Source organism: Calidris pugnax, unplaced genomic scaffold (assembly GCF_001431845.1).
Source record: "Calidris pugnax isolate Ruff unplaced genomic scaffold, ASM143184v1 scaffold341, whole genome shotgun sequence".
Lineage (NCBI taxonomy): Eukaryota > Metazoa > Chordata > Aves > Charadriiformes > Scolopacidae > Calidris > Calidris pugnax.
Genome location: NW_015091149.1, coordinates 990,542 through 1,008,485, shown reverse-complemented (window position 1 = coordinate 1,008,485; position 17,944 = coordinate 990,542). Strand labels below are relative to the sequence as shown.

Genomic DNA, 17,944 nt, shown 5'->3' with positions numbered 1-17,944 from the left:
CAAACTTTACAACATTAAGCCAGGAAAAACACTGTCCTAAATTGCATACCAGGAAGAAATCATTAAAGGTTATTGCATCAAAGAGCTCTTTATCTCTCATTAATTTATTTTCATTTTATTTTGAGTTGAATAAGCAGTTTTCATGCAAGGTGCTGATGTTGGAAAATGTAAGATGAAAAAGAAAGAATAAATGCGAAGTTTGACTCCCGAATGATGTATGAGGAATGATGTAAGAACTTTGTGGAAAGATCAGAGACGCAGAGATTAACCTTCAAGTCTCTGCGTTGGCAAAATGACGACTCCAGAGCACTCTGCTGCCAGACCAGTGAGACCATGGGGTGATCTCCTCATGGACACAGGAGAGATGTTCCTCCTGTACGCCCGTGACTCTCCAGTAGCACACAAAGGGTTTGTTTCTTTGTGGGGAGAGGGTAAAACAAGGTAAAAGTACTTTAAATATGTCCTGTTGTTGAGTGGAAGATATTTCTGCAGTTTTCAGCATTATGGATGTGGTTGTTGCTGGGGAAGGGTGGGTGCTTGGAAACAGTGAATGGGAGAGGAAACAACGATGGGCAATTTCTCTGCGTCCTAATGAGAGGTTCGGGACCGCTGAACCGGGAGGTATAAAGGCAGAATTGCTGGTAAAGCTGCCAGAGCCATCACTGCCCAGTGCAGTTCCCACTGCCTTGGAGAAGATGGGTTAAGTACAAACTAGAGGTTCTTCTCTATCACTAACATCTCCAAATCTTAACTAGGCAAAGACATTGAAAGGTAAGAATCCTTTCACTTTTCGGACAGAACTCAGGCTAAGCTCATTTTCTTGAGATGTTTTGCTGAGGCTCAAGAGCAATGACCCTCTCTCTGGGTCAAGCTGTTTCTACTGGCCGTTGGGCAAGAGACGGGCATGTCACGGCTTTCTGAAACCAGCCGTTTGCTGGAAGAAGTTCTCCAAGCCTGGTTCCCAGAGAACAAGTCAAACTCTTGCTCAAACCTTGCTCCCTGTCAGGAATGTGGACTGGAATAACTCTTATGGCAAGTAAATAATCTCCCTTGGTGAAGGAAGGAATTATCCCAGCGTTCATGGATTTGCCCATCATTTTATTGCTCTTCTCCTCCTTATTTCTGTTGAAAAGGTGCCTCCCTTTATCTTTGTGCCTCTGGATGAATGGCAGCAGCGTTCCTGGGGTATCTCCCTGAGCTGGAGACAGAGGTGTGGAGAGACTTGGTCACAGTGATTTACTGTTCTGGTTTGAAGTACTTCAAACTGGAACATTTACTCAAAGAGGGGAACATTTACTCAAAGACAAAGAGGGGAACATTAACTCAAAGACAAAGAGGGGAACATTAACTCAAAGACAAAGAGGGCACCTCTGGCAGAGTCTGGAGTGGAACCTGGATCTGCTGGGTCAGACCACAGCGCCTGATGCCAGCCTGCCCTTCTGCCCAAGCTGTGCTCCCCGCAGTCCCCAAATACAAAGAAGCAAAGCTCAGAATAGGTAAAAAACTCTAATAAAGTTGCTGTGGGGAGGAAGGAATACCTGGATTTCATTATTAGGACTGGAGAACATAATTGGAGTCAGGGTGTGGTGGTAAGAATGAACCGAAACTGATGTAATGTTGCCTCGCTCGAAGCTCTGCCCGTCCTGCCTGTGATTCCTCAGAGTTTCCCAAGCGCTGTCTGCACCAAGCACCTTTTTCTGCCTGAGCACACATTCCTCCTTCTGCTCCACGGTTATCATTTAGCACATCAGAGTAATGCAGCAGAAACACGGAGTGACTTACTCCTTTGTGGGAGTGGAGGATGTCTACGTGCCTATTGTGGTAATTGCTGTGGAGAGGATGGCTCCTGCTCTTCTGAGACACGTCGGTCCCCCGTGGGCCTGGGGCTGTAGCCATCAGACCCCCCCCTCTCTCTGCTGTGGGCACCTTTGCCCAGGATCCTTCCATGGCACACACTTGCCCTCTTTCTTGCTATTTTTCCTTTTTGTCTTCAGGAAATGGGTGCTCAGATAAAATTAAATAATGGTTCTGAAGACCTTAAAAAATAAATTAAGCTTTTTTTTTTTTTTAACCCCTGCTATTTTCATTCAGTTATTTGAACTCATAAATTTCCTAGGTCTGTCTCATTAGCACAAAGAAATATGGAAATCTCATGGAAATGTAGTTTCCAGCCCAAGGTCTGCAGCTCCATAATTTACAGCTCCTTAATATATGGGTTGTTTCCAGGGTGTTTTCTGCTGGGGAACTGTTTATCACAAGCTGCCTTCTCATGAGCTGCTTTCCAGACGCATCCCAACTTGTAGGTCCACAAACAACATCACAGTGTCTCGGGAGCTGGGTCTCTTCCCCCCCCGAGGGCTTTCCAGAGGCATATTCACAAAGTCTGGATCATTAGAGTCTTTCTGACCATGTCATTAGGTCTCTTTCACCTCTCAGGAATTTAGGCCAGCTCCTCTGTGAAAGTGCCTGCTCTGCCTTTGCTGGACCCGGTGGGAAGGGTGGGAAGGCTTTGATACGAATCCGGGAAGCTGGTGGAGCAGCTAGATGTCAGCAGCAGTTCGTGAGAGACCAGCCCAGCCCTGGTGGGAATCCTCTGGGGCTCCCAGAAGAGCATGGCAAGCTTTTCTGTATCATGGGTAGCCTGGAGTTTCCACAAGACTGAAAACTGGAAGAGCCTCAGTAGAGTATCTTTGTATTTTCAGAAGTGGGAATGTGAGGAGTCGCAGCCTGGGAAGCGTGAAGGGCAGAAAGGGCAGCAGTGGGTTCTCTTCTTGTACTGAACAAGGCAGGAGAAGACAGTGGGAAATGAAAAAGGAAAGATTTGCTTCCCGACTGTCTCAGCCAGAGCTCTGAGAACAAGTGGGCTATAGACAGAGGAGTCCAACCAGTGGAAATTTGCCATTATAACCATGATAAGCATCTCTCTTTGATCTCTTGTGAAGTGCGGCCTTACATGTCTGCTGAGAGATTTCTCCATCAAGTCTGGGGCTTTCTGTAGGGCTGGAACTGATCTTTAACGAAGACTTGATTTAGTCTTGGTTTAAAACCATCTGTCTACTCTTATGAGTCATTATTACAGTTGTTCCAGTGCTCCATTTTCTTATTGTGCTCCGGCCCCTGAATACGGTTGGGTTTAGTGTCTGGAGGGGGAAATAAAGGAATTTCCACTGAGACATCTGCTCTCCGTGGTCTTTCACAGCAGGAGAAGGGCACCTTTCACCTGCTCCCTCATACACTAATGACTGAGCTTCTTCAGACACTTGCTAAGGCCCTTGGAGACACTGCTTTCCTGGAGGGTTTCAGGTTGTGCCGTCTGTTTCTGTAGCGACAGAGAAATCAGTGTCTATATAAAAGAACTGACTCTAGGAAAGTGTGCACACCATTCTCTATAGATGGCCCTGAAATCTTTGGGGTTTTGTACCCTTTCTCCTCCTGCCCCAAGGCTGGCTGCTCCACAGCCTCCAGTTTTTGACAGAAGAGGCATAACCAGGCGTCTTGCTTTGCCAGGTCATCCCGTGGATGGAGGTGGCTCTCTCTGTAGGAGCCACATGGCAGCGTAGCAGTGCTGTGGGTTCAGCTCTGACCCCACGGGGTGGAATGGACACGTAAAACCGGTCACTGCTTGGCTTTCTGGGCAAACAGACAACTTCATGCTCAAAACACCCTCCAGCTCGTAACGACTTTTAACTGAAAATTCTCCAAACCCAGAATGACTCTGCAGAGCTCACCGTGGCCCGTTCCCAGGGGCTTGGTTGAAACTCTTTAAAACAGAAGGATGACCAGTAAATGAGTCAGTCAATATGTAAAATAGATAAGGAGGAAGCCTTTTGCCTGCAGTCCTTTTCCCAGTGGGGAGATTCCTATAAAATATAGGGGATAGGTGGGAATATAAGCCATGTCAGCAGGAATGGAGTCCTTGTGGAGACCAAGATTTGCTCTTCAAGCTAACCACAGTGCCCAGGCTGGCTGATGAGGTGTGAGAAGGCACAGCCCAGCTGTGTCAGCACTAGAGTAGGGCTGAGACAATCTGTCTCCAGATGTTCCATCACTGACCTTTGAAATTTTTCTAAAACTGTGTTTTAGCACAATGTTCTTTGGGAAGCAAATGAACATCTGCCTGGTCAGGCTGACTGTGGACATCATGGGGGATGGCATGGAATGGGCAAGGTGTGCTATGGGCTTCGACAGGGAGGAGGTGGGCAAGACCTGCAGGGTCAGCGAGGCCGTTCTCTGGTGCCCACTGGCAAAGCAGCTTTGTTCCCAGTGGAGTATGATCCTGGCCAGTTTAGCTGCCCCTTGTGCGTGGGTCAGCGCCTGCTTTTCTAAAGGAACTCAGTTTCCAGACACGGGTTTCTTGATTGCATCAGGCAGAAGCAAAGTTTTATTAGAGACAATTTTTCACCAGCAGGTACATGAGTGATCCTACTGCTGGCTAACCCCAGCAATAGTCACGCTGGTTGGGCGCACGCAGCAATACAGACCGGAAAAAGCAAGTAGCAAAATAAAGCAGAATGTGGCCCAACTCTCTGCTTATCCCTCTGACACATGGCTTAGCATTGCTGAGTAACACAAAAGAGCACGCTCCCTGCCCTCTGCAGAGGCATACAGTAAATATTCTCTCTCTTCATCCATGGCTCTGCTTCAGGCTTCTCTTGTTGGGTATTCTAGTTTCTCTGCTTAATCACAAATCCTTCTGCAAGGCACTGGGGGGATCAAAGGAAACATTACTTTGTTGATAGTAAAAATAGATTCTTTCCCATACTCTCATTCCCTACACGTGATCTTTTCACAAGCCAATTCAATTAGAATTTCAGATAAATACTGTCCCTTCCTGGAGAGCTCTGGTGCTCGCCTGCCAGTCCGGCAGACGGGATCTGTAGTTGGCTTGAGCCTGGTTTGTCCTTTTACATAAAAACACCAAATGGTGGAAGCTGCAGCCGTTGCACCGGCAGCGACTGGATGGGGAATCACAGCAGGGTCCCTGCCAGAGCAACGCCCCCGCTCACACTCATCCTCCTGCACCAACTGTCACCATATTTATCTCTTTCTTTTTCAGTTTGGCTGGAAGTTCCCTCCTGAAATAGTACTGGGAGTTTCCTGCCAGTAATCCCACAAGTCCTCCTGTTTTTTCCCCTGATTTCTGGGCACTCTGCTTTCTCCTACTCTTTCCTTTGTCACAGATTTCATGTCAGTCCTTTCTCCGTGTTCTCCAAGGCTTCCCTGCCTGCTGACTCTCTCCTTCTCCCTTCTGTCCCTCTTCCCCCTCCTCCCTTTTTGCAGTTCTCCTGCTTCCCAGCAGAGTCACAGCTCCCCGGGAGCACTCTCAGCCGCTCCTCTGTAGCCTCCCATCCTGTATTTCCCAGCAGCCTCCCAATAAAAGTTTCCAATGGCGCCTGTAAACTGGGTGGGAGAGGTCTTTGTTGCTGCTTGTCCTTGTTGCACTAGAACAGACTGTGGAAATGGAGTCTCACCTTGTATCTCCGCAGCTGCACAGGACGGCATCTGGGAAGACGAAGTGTAAGTGTGGCTTGTTCTAATGATACCTCCTCCTCCTATTCCACTCGTTCTTGCAACTCCTCCTAGACCTGACGACTGACCAATTCCTCCCTGCTGACTGAAGGGACAGGGAAATAACGTTTCAGTGAAGGAGCTGACAAACAGACCAGAACTGCTTGGTGCATTGTCTCAATCTGGTTTCATTTTTCGCAAAAAAGTGGCAGAATATCGCAGTGACCTTTCTGCTCGTGGCAGTGGCTGGCACAGGGCAGGGAAGCAGATCGTCACCATCAATTAGGAGGCAGCTCAAATAGGACAGTGAGGGAGCTGTGCAGGGCCTCCACCTATTGCTCACCTTGCTTTTACGTTAAAATACCCCGGGCACAGATATTTTATTGTATCATCGGGTGCGTCCCAAGCTACTTACATGAGGTCCTGCTGGCCGCCCTCCAGCAGGCAGCGGTACGTGTGGATCTCCTGCTCCAGGCGGCATTTGACGTCCAGCAGGATCTTGTACTCCTGGTTCTGGCACTCCATCTCCGCCCGCAGGTCGCCCAGCTGCTGCTCCACGCAGGTGATCTGCGTCTGCAGCTCAGCAAGGTGGTTGTTGTAGCGACACTCTGTCTCGGCCAGCGAGGACTCCAGGTTGTCCCTCTGAGGAGTGAGACGTGGCACGACACCGATACACAGGCATGAAAAACACGGCGTTTAAGCTGTGAATCCTCCCACCCCAGCACAACCGCGAGCTTTGCCGCAGCTCCCACCCACCTGGCTGAGCTGAGCCTGGAGATCGATCTCCAGGGCTTGCAATTGGCGTCTCAGTTCCGTGACTTGATTGTTGCACGTCTCTACCTCCTGACCGCTCGTAATAACTTCCCGATTCACCTCCTCAATCTGAAAAATCCGGGATAAAGATGTTCAGGGAGTGTTTCATGTAGGTCAGGTTAAGGAAAAGGCAGAGAAGCTCCCAAAAACCGTGAAATGAGAAAGGTTGGGGTGACCTCTCTCATGCTAATGGAGTGTAAACCGTGCTCCTCATTCCTCTTGCTCTTCCAATAGTTCCGTGACTTGATTGTTGCACGTCTCTACCTCCTGACCGCTCGTAATAACTTCCCGATTCACCTCCTCAATCTGAAAAATCCGGGATAAAGATGTTCAGGGAGTGTTTCATGTAGGTCAGGTTAAGGAAAAGGCAGAGAAGCTCCCAAAAACCGTGAAATGAGAAAGGTTGGGGTGACCTCTCTCATGCTAATGGAGTGTAAACCGTGCTCCTCGTTCCTCTTGCTCTTCCAATAGTCCAGTTCCTCTCACTGTCACTGCTGTATTAAGAGCTCCTGCCTCAAGTCTCACTGACAGGCCGCAATTCCCATCACCCCATGAAAGGACACAGAGGGGCAGTGTCCCCTCTGCCACTTGGTCAGTTTAAAGCAATGCTAAATGCTGGTTGTGTGGGTTTGATGTGTAATAAGTCACTGAGGAACTGTGGTATCAGCCAGGGAAGTTGGAACCTCATGAATTCACCCACCTTGCACTCGTACCAATCCTCAACTTCTTTGCGGTTGCGTTCAATCAGCGTTTCATACTGGCACCTCATCTCCTCCAGGATCTTCCTCAGGTCTGGGCCAGGGCAGGCATTGACCTCCACGCTCACATCTCCAGTCGATTGCTTCCTCAGGCAGTTCATTTCCTGAAACACCACCCAGATCATGTCATTTTTAAAAAAAGAAGGGAAAAAACCGAGGGAGCTAAGTTCCCTGGTAGGGAGGAGCAGAGCCCCCAGCAGAGCCCTTCTCTGCCAGGTTCACAGCCCCGAGTTCACCCGAACTGTCTCACCAACCACTCGCCAGCACCCCAGAGGTGGGGACCATGGAAGGTGATGGATCCTGCATGAACTAAGACTTTTGAGATGAGAGGGGGAGTAGAGGACCCTACCTCCTCATGGTTCTTCTTCAGGCAGCAGAGCTCCTCCCGCAGCGACTCCAGCTGAGCCTCCAGGTCAGACCTGCAGAGCGTCAGCTGGTCCAGGACTTGGCGTAAGCCATTGATGTCAGCCTCCACGCTCTGGCGCAGGGCCAGCTCCGTCTCGTACCTGAGGGCAAGAAGGAGCACAAGGGAGAGCAGTCACTGGCTGACTCTTTTTTTCTCCATTGGATCATCCGTCTTCCTTACGGTATTTTCCTAATGAGCCTCGGAGGCTGCTGAGAAAAGCGGTCTGAGGCTGGCTCCCTCAAACCTGCCCTCGCCCTGCCTGCTCTGGAGCTTTTTCACCGGGCAGAGATGTCACTCACCGCGTTTCTCCGCTCCAACAGGGACACACAAAGGCTTCCCCAGGTGCCAGAAGGGCAGCCCAGGCCAGCCCTCCCTGCTCCCTGCCTGCACATCCCTTCTGCTTTCTGAAGACCTCTAATCTCCACCCAAAAATATCTCGTTGCCCCAAACTTTCCATCCTGAGCTCCGTCTCGTACCTGAGGGCAAGAAGGAGCACAAGGGAGAGCAGTCACTGGCTGACTCTTTTTTTCTCCATTGGATCATCCGTCTTCCTTACGGTATTTTCCTAATGAGCCTCGGAGGCTGCTGAGAAAAGCGGTCTGAGGCTGGCTCCCTCAAACCTGCCCTCGCCCTGCCTGCTCTGGAGCTTTTTCACCGGGCAGAGATGTCACTCACCGCGTTTCTCCGCTCCAACAGGGACACACAAAGGCTTCCCCAGGTGCCAGAAGGGCAGCCCAGGCCAGCCCTCCCTGCTCCTTGCCTGCACATCCCTTCTGCTTTCTGAAGACCTCTAATCTCCACCCAAAAATATCTCGTTGCCCCAAACTTTCCATCCTGGAACTTCCAGGATTAAGGCAGCTCTGGAGGCAGTGGACGACAGAGCTTTTCTGCAAAGCCTCCAGCCCATCCTGACCCACAGAGCCCAGGAGACCCCTCTGGGAGCTCCTTCTCCCCAGCTCTGCGGGCAGGAGCACGGTGACAGGGGGGACACAGCCGTGTGCTGGGGGGTACTCACTTCACTCGGAAGTCGTCGGCTGTCATCCTGCTGTTGTCGATGTTCAGAATGATCTTGTTGTTGTCTATGGTTGCACAGACGATCTGGAAAAAGAACATTCACTCCTGAGGTCTCTTCCCTGTATCCTCGGACTCAAACGTACCCTCTGCCCGGGGCTGCCAAACCCAGCCTTTTTCTCTCTCTATATATATATTTTTAATATTAGCCAGCAGGCGTGGGCCAGCAGGGGTGCAGCAGTCACGGGGGTTCAGGGAAGCGCAGTGAAGGCATTAAAAGGCTAAAAACACGTGGATCAGATGCAGACAGTCGGGGAGGTGTAATTAGTGGTGTCCAGCAGCAACCACAATCTACCCAACCTTTTACATCTAAATCTTACTTTCACAGATAAGAGATTTAAAAGCTTTGTTTCCAGACTTAATTATAAACCCGTCTCATTCCATCTGTTTCCTGGATTCTTTTCACTTTACTCTCCTTTGTGCATTAACATCCCAGGATTTTTGCCAAACACATTTTACAAACAAATGTTTTTCATTTTAAATTGCATACTCAAAATGTGCTATGGCAATGCTCTCTTTGTTCTGATTTTTAATGAGATGCCCTATATTTCCCAGTTCTGTATGAAAGAGTAAACTTGTAAAAGAAAAAAAAAAAAAGAAAAAGACTAGTGACAGAGTAAAATAGAAAAATAGATTCAGGCAAATTAATGTGATCCATTATTTATTTCTCTTTTAGTTGCCTTCTCGGCATATATCTATTTAAACACCTTGGCACAAACCTAATTCAGAACGACCACTGACTGAGCCAGTCCAGATGTATTCCATAAACAGAACATTTTCCCCTTCAAATATACCCGATGAATAAAAGGGATGGAAACTCTCCAAAGACTCAAGGTTTTACCTTGGAGCTCTCGGGCTTTCTGCAGGCAGGTCTCCTAATGGCTGTTTACGGAAAGCACCTGACACCAATGAAATTTCTCCTGGAAACTGCATTAAGTTGTGAACCAGCACCGTGGGAGAAGCTTACAAGGGGGAAAGCAGCTGGGAAAGGATGTTACCTGGTTCTGAAGATCTTCTATTTCTTTGTAATAGCAGCTGTAGTCCCGGGGCTCACAGAAGGGGCCCTGCTTGGCGTACCACTCCCTGATCCTGCACTCCAGGTCAGCGTTTTCTTGTTCCAGGCACCTCACCTTGTCCAGGTAAGAAGCCAGGCGGTCGTTAAGGTTCTGCATGGTGACCTTTTCGTCACCAGAAAGAAGGATGCCATCACCAGCAAAACCACCTCCAACTACCCCTCCACCAAGACCAATACCAAGGCCACCTCCGATGCCACCGCCAAAGCGAGCACTGCCACCGCTGAATCCGATGCCTGAACATCCTCCGAGGACAGCGGCTCCTAAGCCACCTCCATAGTTTCCACCAACCAAACTGCCAGTGCTCAGTCCTCCTCCATAATTCACGCCACCGCAGTAGCTCCTACCAGAAAACCCCCGGCTCCCACCTATCCCACACGTGGTGTATCTTCCAGAGGAGACGGAGGAGATGCGCGCTCCTCCACCACCACCACCGCCACCAATCACACAGCTGCCACCGCTGGTCCTGCCCCTGAGAGAGCCAGTTGTCTGCTTAATACTACAACTCATTGTGAGGACAGCTGCAGATCCAACCCAAAGCCCAAAGCAAGATGCACAGCTTGATACGGAATCAGACTGCGGGGTGGCTGCTGCCGCAGATCTCTATTTATACCTTCCAAAGGGGGTGTCACCTACAGGGTGTTTCTTCTTCCCACGGGGCTGGCTAGTCTGGCTGTTTATGCCAAGAATAAATAGCCTATAGGCAGTTTCCCTCTAGAAATCCCAGTTCACAAGGAAGATACTTTACATGTCAGCAGCTTATTCCAAAAAGTAAAATAATGTTTTATGAGTCATCAGCTTTTTGTATGATGCAAACTTTACAACAAGTCGAGAAAAAAAATTTGCCCTAGATTATGTACAAAGAAGAAACATTGGTATTTATAACATCAAAGTGCCTTTTATCTTTTATTAATTTGTATTTATTTTATTCTTAGTCAAATAAACATTTTTGTATCACATGCTATGGTAGAGTCCGCGGAACAAAAATGGGAAATTAATATAGATTCTCACTTCTGAAAAGAGTGAATAATAGTGACTGTGGTGGTGAAAAGGCTGGGGATGTCGTGGTGTCAGGGTCTGTCACCCAGCAGATTGACAGACCATTGGGCTAATACATGCTTTACTGTGAGATTTCTTACATCCCTGAGGTCAGTCATAGAGTCATAGAATCATTTAGGTTGGAAGAGACCCTTGGGGTCATCGAGTCCAACCATCTCCCCTACTCTACAAAGTCCTCCCCTACACCATGTCCCTCAGTACCGCATCTAAACGGCCCTTAAACACATCCAGTCCCCTGTGGTTTTAGTTCCCCGTTTGTGGTTTATCCTTGGTCACACAAACACGAGACGACAACGCGCTCGGTCTGTGGAGATGGGGCAGCTGAACGTCCCCGCGTACCCCCGTGTCTCCCTGTTACACAGGCTGGCTGGAAGCTGGAGTGCAGCAAGTACCTCCTTCAAGTTATTTTTCAATTACTCTAATTGCTGTCCACGCTGCCTCAATTTGTGGTGATCGCAGATAAAGGCAGAGCTGACAGGAGAGGGAGTATCCACAGGCCATACATCCCGTTCCCCGATGGACTGAGGTGAAGTCCTGCAGGTCTTTGCCGTTACCGAGATTGCGCTGAGCACAAAATAAGAAGGAGAAAAGCTTTCCTCCTTTCTGAGCCGAGTTTGTCAGAGCAGCAGCAGGCTCTGGCTCGGCCTCGCTGGTCGTGGGAGCACCATCTCCAAAGCCAGACCAGCAGCAGCCAGAGGAGCGCTGGGAGAACTGGCTCCACCAGTGCAGGTCCCTTTCTCCGGCAGACGGCTGTCATGGGAGGATATCCTGCTCTCCAGGGGACGGAGGCTTCTCTTCCCTACAGGGTGGAATTCCCAACCAGCTCTTACTCACAACTGACCTTTGACTCAAGTGTGTCCGTATTTACAGGAGTGGTTGTGATAAATCCTCCTTGGCGGTGAGTGTGGCACCCCGAGAGGGAGCCCTGAGAGCCGCCGTCCCCTGGGGCAGAGGAAACCCACGCTCGGGCCTCGGCCACCTCTTACGTTGTAGTGGGAGGGTGGACCATGTGTGCAGTGAGGTGGCTTCTGTCACCACGGCCAGAGAGTGTCCCCAAGCATATATAGGTGTGCTCGTCTTCTCACCAGCATGGGTTAGGACTCTCCGCTCTCCAGCGAGATAATTTATTTCTTTACTTAGATCAGAAGTGATAAAAAGACGCCTACCCGAGGCTGGCAGCATCTGAATATTCATTATTTGGATGGTTCAGAGAAAGAACTTGCTCAAGGACAGAGCTGGAGTCTGTCAGAACTCAGATTCCTAGCCGGGACTGCCTTGCCTGAAATACAAGTCCATCCTCCCCCCCAGAAACACATCCCCGCGCTCCCCACACAGCCTGGACGCACTGTAGAGAAAGTCATGAGCAAAAAGGAGCGTAGGGAGTGAATCTGCCTTTCATCCGTCGTTTTGAGGAATATAATTGAAGACAGGGTGTGGCTGTAAGAGCCCACAGAAATTAATATAATGTCTGGATTGCTTGGAGCTTTGCTTCTGCTGTGTGGGGTTTCAGAAGGTGCCTAATGGAGACCTGGAGAGAGGGTTGAGGCTGCCTTCCCTTTCCCCTTCCCTTTCCTTTTCCCTTTCCCTTTCCCTTTCCCTTTCCCTTTCCCTTTCCCTTTCCCTTTCCTTTTCCCCCTTTTCTCTTTGCCCTTCTGGTGGGAAGGGGAAGAACTGCACAAGTGACTGTGGTCCTGGCCACTGGCAGGGGTTAAACTATGGAATAACGTTTCAGTGAAGGAGCTGACAAACAGACCAGAACTGCTTGGTGCATTGTCTCAATCTGGTTTCATTTTTCGCAAAAAAGTGGCAGAATATCGCAGTGACCTTTCTGCTCGTGGCAGTGGCTGGCACAGGGCAGGGAAGCAGATCGTCACCATCAATTAGGAGGCAGCTCAAATAGGACAGTGAGGGAGCTGTGCAGGGCCTCCACCTATTGCTCACCTTGCTTTTACGTTAAAATACCCCGGGCACAGATATTTTATTGTATCATCGGGTGCGTCCCAAGCTACTTACATGAGGTCCTGCTGGCCGCCCTCCAGCAGGCAGCGGTACGTGTGGATCTCCTGCTCCAGGCGGCATTTGACGTCCAGCAGGATCTTGTACTCCTGGTTCTGGCACTCCATCTCCGCCCGCAGGTCGCCCAGCTGCTGCTCCACGCAGGTGATCTGCGTCTGCAGCTCAGCAAGGTGGTTGTTGTAGCGACACTCTGTCTCGGCCAGCGAGGACTCCAGGTTGTCCCTCTGAGGAGTGAGACGTGGCACGACACCGATACACAGGCATGAAAAACACGGCGTTTAAGCTGTGAATCCTCCCACCCGAGCACAACCGTGAGCTTTGCCGCAGCTCCCACCCACCTGGCTGAGCTGAGCCTGGAGATCGATCTCCAGGGCTTGCAATTGGCGTCTCAGTTCCGTGACTTGATTGTTGCACGTCTCTACCTCCTGACCGCTCGTAATAACTTCCCGATTCACCTCCTCAATCTGAAAAATCCGGGATAAAGATGTTCAGGGAGTGTTTCATGTAGGTCAGGTTAAGGAAAAGGCAGAGAAGCTCCCAAAAACCGTGAAATGAGAAAGGTTGGGGTGACCTCTCTCATGCTAATGGAGTGTAAACCGTGCTCCTCATTCCTCTTGCTCTTCCAATAGTCCAGTTCCTCTCACTGTCACTGCTGTGTAAAGAGCTCCTGCCTCAAGTCTCACTGACACGCCACAATTCCCATCACCCCATGAAAGGACACGGAGGGGCAGTGTCCCCCTTTAAACTTGGTCAGTTTAAAGCAATGCTAAATGCTGGTTGTGTGGGTTTGATGTGTAATAAGTCACTGAGGAACTGTGGTGTCAGCGAGGGAAGTTGGAACCTCATGAATTCACCCACCTTGCACTCGTACCAATCCTCAACTTCTTTGCGGTTGCGTTCAATCAGCGTTTCATACTGGCACCTCATCTCCTCCAGGATCTTCCTCAGGTCTGGGCCAGGGCAGGCATTGACCTCCACGCTCACATCTCCAGTCGATTGCTTCCTCAGGCAGTTCATTTCCTGAAACACCACCCAGATCATGTCATTTTTAAAAAAAGAAGGGAAAAAACCGAGGGAGCTAAGTTCCCTGGTAGGGAGGAGCAGAGCCCCCAGCAGAGCCCTTCTCTGCCAGGTTCACAGCCCCGAGTTCACCCGAACTGTCTCACCAACCACTCGCCAGCACCCCAGAGGTGGGGACCATGGAAGGTGATGGATCCTGCATGAACTAAGACTTTTGAGATGAGAGGGGGAGTAGAGGACCCTACCTCCTCGTGATTCTTCTTCAGGCAGCAGAGCTCCTCCCGCAGCGACTCCAGCTGAGCCTCCAGGTCAGACCTGCAGAGCGTCAGCTGGTCCAGGACTTGGCGTAAGCCATTGATGTCAGCCTCCACGCTCTGGCGCAGGGCCAGCTCCGTCTCGTACCTGAGGGCAAGAAGGAGCACAAGGGAGAGCAGTCACTGGCTGACTCTTTTTTTCTCCATTGGATCATCCGTCTTCCTTACGGTATTTTCCTAATGAGCCTCGGAGGCTGCTGAGAAAAGCGGTCTGAGGCTGGCTCCCTCAAACCTGCCCTCGCCCTGCCTGCTCTGGAGCTTTTTCACCGGGCAGAGATGTCACTCACCGCGTTTCTCCGCTCCAACAGGGACACACAAAGGCTTCCCCAGGTGCCAGAAGGGCAGCCCAGGCCAGCCCTCCCTGCTCCCTGCCTGCACATCCCTTCTGCTTTCTGAAGACCTCTAATCTCCACCCAAAAATATCTCGTTGCCCCAAACTTTCCATCCTGGAACTTCCAGGATTAAGGCAGCTCTGGAGACAGTGGACAACAGAGCTTTTCTGCAAAGCCTCCAGCCTGTCCTGACCCACAGACCCCAGGAGACCCCTCTGGGAGCTCCTTCTCCCCAGCTCTGCGGGCAGGAGCACGGTGACGGGGGGGACACAGCCGTGTGCTGGGGGGTACTCACTTCACTCGGAAGTCGTCGGCTGTCATCCTGCTGTTGTCGATGTTCAGAATGATCTTGTTGTTGTCTATGGTTGCACAGACGATCTGGAAAAAGAACATTCACTCCTGAGGTCTCTTCCCTGTATCCTCGGACTCAAACGTACCCTCTGCCCGGGGCTGCCAAACCCAGCCTTTTTCTCTCTCTATATATATATTTTTAATATTAGCCAGCAGGCGTGGGCCAGCAGGGGTGCAGCAGTCACGGGGGTTCAGGGAAGCGCAGTGAAGGCATTAAAAGGCTAAAAACACGTGGATCAGATGCAGACAGTCGGGGAGGTGTAATTAGTGGTGTCCAGCAGCAACCACAATCTACCCAACCTTTTACATCTAAATCTTACTTTCACAGATAAGAGATTTAAAAGCTTTGTTTCCAGACTTAATTATAAACCCGTCTCATTCCATCTGTTTCCTGGATTCTTTTCACTTTACTCTCCTTTGTGCATTAACATCCCAGGATTTTTGCCAAACACATTTTACAAACAAATGTTTTTCATTTTAAATTGCATACTCAAAATGTGTTATGGCAATGCTCTCTTTGTTCTGATTTTTAATGAGATGCCCTATATTTCCCAGTTCTGTATGAAAGAGTAAACTTGTAAAAGAAAAAAAAAAAAAGAAAAAGACTAGTGACAGAGTAAAATAGAAAAATAGATTCAGGCAAATTAATGTGATCCATTATTTATTTCTCTTTTAGTTGCCTTCTCGGCATATATCTATTTAAACACCTTGGCACAAACCTAATTCAGAACGACCACTGACTGAGCCAGTCCAGATGTATTCCATAAACAGAACATTTTCCCCTTCAAATATACCCGATGAATAAAAGGGATGGAAACTCTCCAAAGACTCAAGGTTTTACCTTGGAGCTCTCGGGCTTTCTGCAGGCAGGTCTCCTAATGGCTGTTTACGGAAAGCACCTGACACCAATGAAATTTCTCCTGGAAACTGCATTAAGTTGTGAACCAGCACCGTGGGAGAAGCTTACAAGGGGGAAAGCAGCTGGGAAAGGATGTTACCTGGTTCTGAAGATCTTCTATTTCTTTGTAATAGCAGCTGTAGTCCCGGGGCTCACAGAAGGGGCCCTGCTTGGCGTACCACTCCCTGATCCTGCACTCCAGGTCAGCGTTTTCTTGTTCCAGGCACCTCACCTTGTCCAGGTAAGAAGCCAGGCGGTCGTTAAGGTTCTGCATGGTGACCTTTTCGTCACCAGAAAGAAGGATGCCATCACCAGCAAAACCACCTCCAACTACCCCTCCACCAAGACCGATACCAAGGCCACCTCCGATGCCACCGCCAAAGCGAGCACTGCCACCGCTGAATCCGATGCCTGAACATCCTCCGAGGACAGCGGCTCCTAAGCCACCTCCATAGTTTCCACCAACCAAACTGCCAGTGCTCAGTCCTCCTCCATAATTCACGCCACCGCAGTAGCTCCTACCAGAAAACCCCCGGCTCCCACCTATCCCACACGTGGTGTATCTTCCAGAGGAGACGGAGGAGATGCGCGCTCCTCCACCACCACCACCGCCACCAATCACACAGCTGCCACCGCTGGTCCTGCCCCTGAGAGAGCCAGTTGTCTGCTTAATACTACAACTCATTGTGAGGACAGCTGCAGATCCAACCCAAAGCCCAAAGCAAGATGCACAGCTTGATACGGAATCAGACTGCGGGGTGGCTGCTGCCGCAGATCTCTATTTATACCTTCCAAAGGGGGTGTCACCTACAGGGTGTTTCTTCTTCCCACGGGGCTGGCTAGTCTGGCTGTTTATGCCAAGAATAAATAGCCTATAGGCAGTTTCCCTCTAGAAATCCCAGTTCACAAGGAAGATACTTTACATGTCAGCAGCTTATTCCAAAAAGTAAAATAATGTTTTATGAGTCATCAGCTTTTTGTATGATGCAAACTTTACAACAAGTCGAGAAAAAAAATTTGCCCTAGATTATGTACAAAGAAGAAACATTGGTATTTATAACATCAAAGTGCCTTTTATCTTTTATTAATTTGTATTTATTTTATTCTTAGTCAAATAAACATTTTTGTATCACATGCTATGGTAGAGTCCGCGGAACAAAAATGGGAAATTAATATAGATTCTCACTTCTGAAAAGAGTGAATAATAGTGACTGTGGTGGTGAAAAGGCTGGGGATGTCGTGGTGTCAGGGTCTGTCACCCAGCAGATTGACAGACCATTGGGCTAATACATGCTTTACTGTGAGATTTCTTACATCCCTGAGGTCAGTCATAGAGTCATAGAATCATTTAGGTTGGAAGAGACCCTTGGGGTCATCGAGTCCAACCATCTCCCCTACTCTACAAAGTCCTCCCCTACACCATGTCCCTCAGTACCGCATCTAAACGGCCCTTAAACACATCCAGTCCCCTGTGGTTTTAGTTCCCCGTTTGTGGTTTATCCTTGGTCACACAAACACGAGACGACAACGCGCTCGGTCTGTGGAGATGGGGCAGCTGAACGTCCCCGCGTACCCCCGTGTCTCCCTGTTACACAGGCTGGCTGGAAGCTGGAGTGCAGCAAGTACCTCCTTCAAGTTATTTTTCAATTACTCTAATTGCTGTCCACGCTGCCTCAATTTGTGGTGATCGCAGATAAAGGCAGAGCTGACAGGAGAGGGAGTATCCACAGGCCATACATCCCGTTCCCCGATGGACTGAGGTGAAGTCCTGCAGGTCTTTGCCGTTACCGAGATTGCGCTGAGCACAAAATAAGAAGGAGAAAAGCTTTCCTCCTTTCTGAGCCGAGTTTGTCAGAGCAGCAGCAGGCTCTGGCTCGGCCTCGCTGGTCGTGGGAGCACCATCTCCAAAGCCAGACCAGCAGCAGCCAGAGGAGCGCTGGGAGAACTGGCTCCACCAGTGCAGGTCCCTTTCTCCGGCAGACGGCTGTCATGGGAGGATATCCTGCTCTCCAGGGGACGGAGGCTTCTCTTCCCTACAGGGTGGAATTCCCAACCAGCTCTTACTCACAACTGACCTTTGACTCAAGTGTGTCCGTATTTACAGGAGTGGTTGTGATAAATCCTCCTTGGCGGTGAGTGTGGCACCCCAAGAGGGAGCCCTGAGAGCCGCCGTCCCCTGGGGCAGAGGAAACCCACGCTCGGGCCTCGGCCACCTCTTACGTTGTAGTGGGAGGGTGGACCATGTGTGCAGTGAGGTGGCTTCTGTCACCACGGCCAGAGAGTGTCCCCAAGCATATATAGGTGTGCTCGTCTTCTCACCAGCAT

At 49.9% G+C, this 17,944-nt stretch overlaps 2 protein-coding genes across 2 annotated transcripts; both read right to left on the bottom strand.

Annotated features, from left to right (window-relative positions):
* Nucleotides 1-4,350: 4,350 nt before the first annotated feature.
* LOC106898095 (keratin, type I cytoskeletal 13-like) lies at nucleotides 4,351-10,203 on the bottom strand. Its single transcript, XM_014959180.1, has 8 exons — nucleotides 9,555-10,203; nucleotides 8,501-8,583; nucleotides 7,429-7,585; nucleotides 7,022-7,183; nucleotides 6,265-6,390; nucleotides 5,924-6,150; nucleotides 5,472-5,614; nucleotides 4,351-4,703 (listed from the first exon to the last, which is right to left on the bottom strand). The coding sequence occupies exons 1-8, from the start codon at nucleotides 10,137-10,139 to the stop codon at nucleotides 4,678-4,680; spliced, it is 1,509 nt and encodes a 502-aa protein (XP_014814666.1). The 5' UTR covers nucleotides 10,140-10,203; the 3' UTR covers nucleotides 4,351-4,677.
* A 2,494-nt stretch (nucleotides 10,204-12,697) lies between these two features.
* Nucleotides 12,698-16,368, bottom strand: LOC106898040 (keratin, type I cytoskeletal 13-like). The gene is made up of 6 exons (XM_014959096.1): nucleotides 15,720-16,368; nucleotides 14,666-14,748; nucleotides 13,970-14,126; nucleotides 13,563-13,724; nucleotides 13,043-13,168; nucleotides 12,698-12,928 (listed from the first exon to the last, which is right to left on the bottom strand). Exons 1-6 carry the CDS (start codon nucleotides 16,302-16,304, stop codon nucleotides 12,698-12,700), a joined length of 1,344 nt encoding a protein of 447 aa, XP_014814582.1. The 5' UTR covers nucleotides 16,305-16,368.
* Between the last annotated feature and the right edge of the window lie 1,576 nt (nucleotides 16,369-17,944).

What these genes read in the sequence shown, in the direction of transcription:
- LOC106898095 (XM_014959180.1), bottom strand. Translation starts at nt 10,139, where the DNA reads ATGAGTTGTAGTATTAAGCAGACAACTGGCTCTCTCAGGGGCAGGACC. An exon ending in TGAAGAAGAACCATGAGGAG is followed by an intron (nt 7,184 to 7,428) that starts GTAGGGTCCTCT and finishes GTGGTGTTTCAG; the next exon opens with GAAATGAACTGCCTGAGGAA. An exon ending in TGCAGCTGCGGAGATACAAG is followed by an intron (nt 4,704 to 5,471) that starts GTGAGACTCCAT and finishes TGATCCCCCCAG; the next exon opens with TGCCTTGCAGAAGGATTTGT.
- LOC106898040 (XM_014959096.1), bottom strand. Translation starts at nt 16,304, where the DNA reads ATGAGTTGTAGTATTAAGCAGACAACTGGCTCTCTCAGGGGCAGGACC. An exon ending in GCCGACGACTTCCGAGTGAA is followed by an intron (nt 14,127 to 14,665) that starts GTGAGTACCCCC and finishes TCTTGCCCTCAG; the next exon opens with GTACGAGACGGAGCTGGCCC. An exon ending in AGGATTGGTACGAGTGCAAG is followed by an intron (nt 13,169 to 13,562) that starts GTGGGTGAATTC and finishes CGGATTTTTCAG; the next exon opens with ATTGAGGAGGTGAATCGGGA.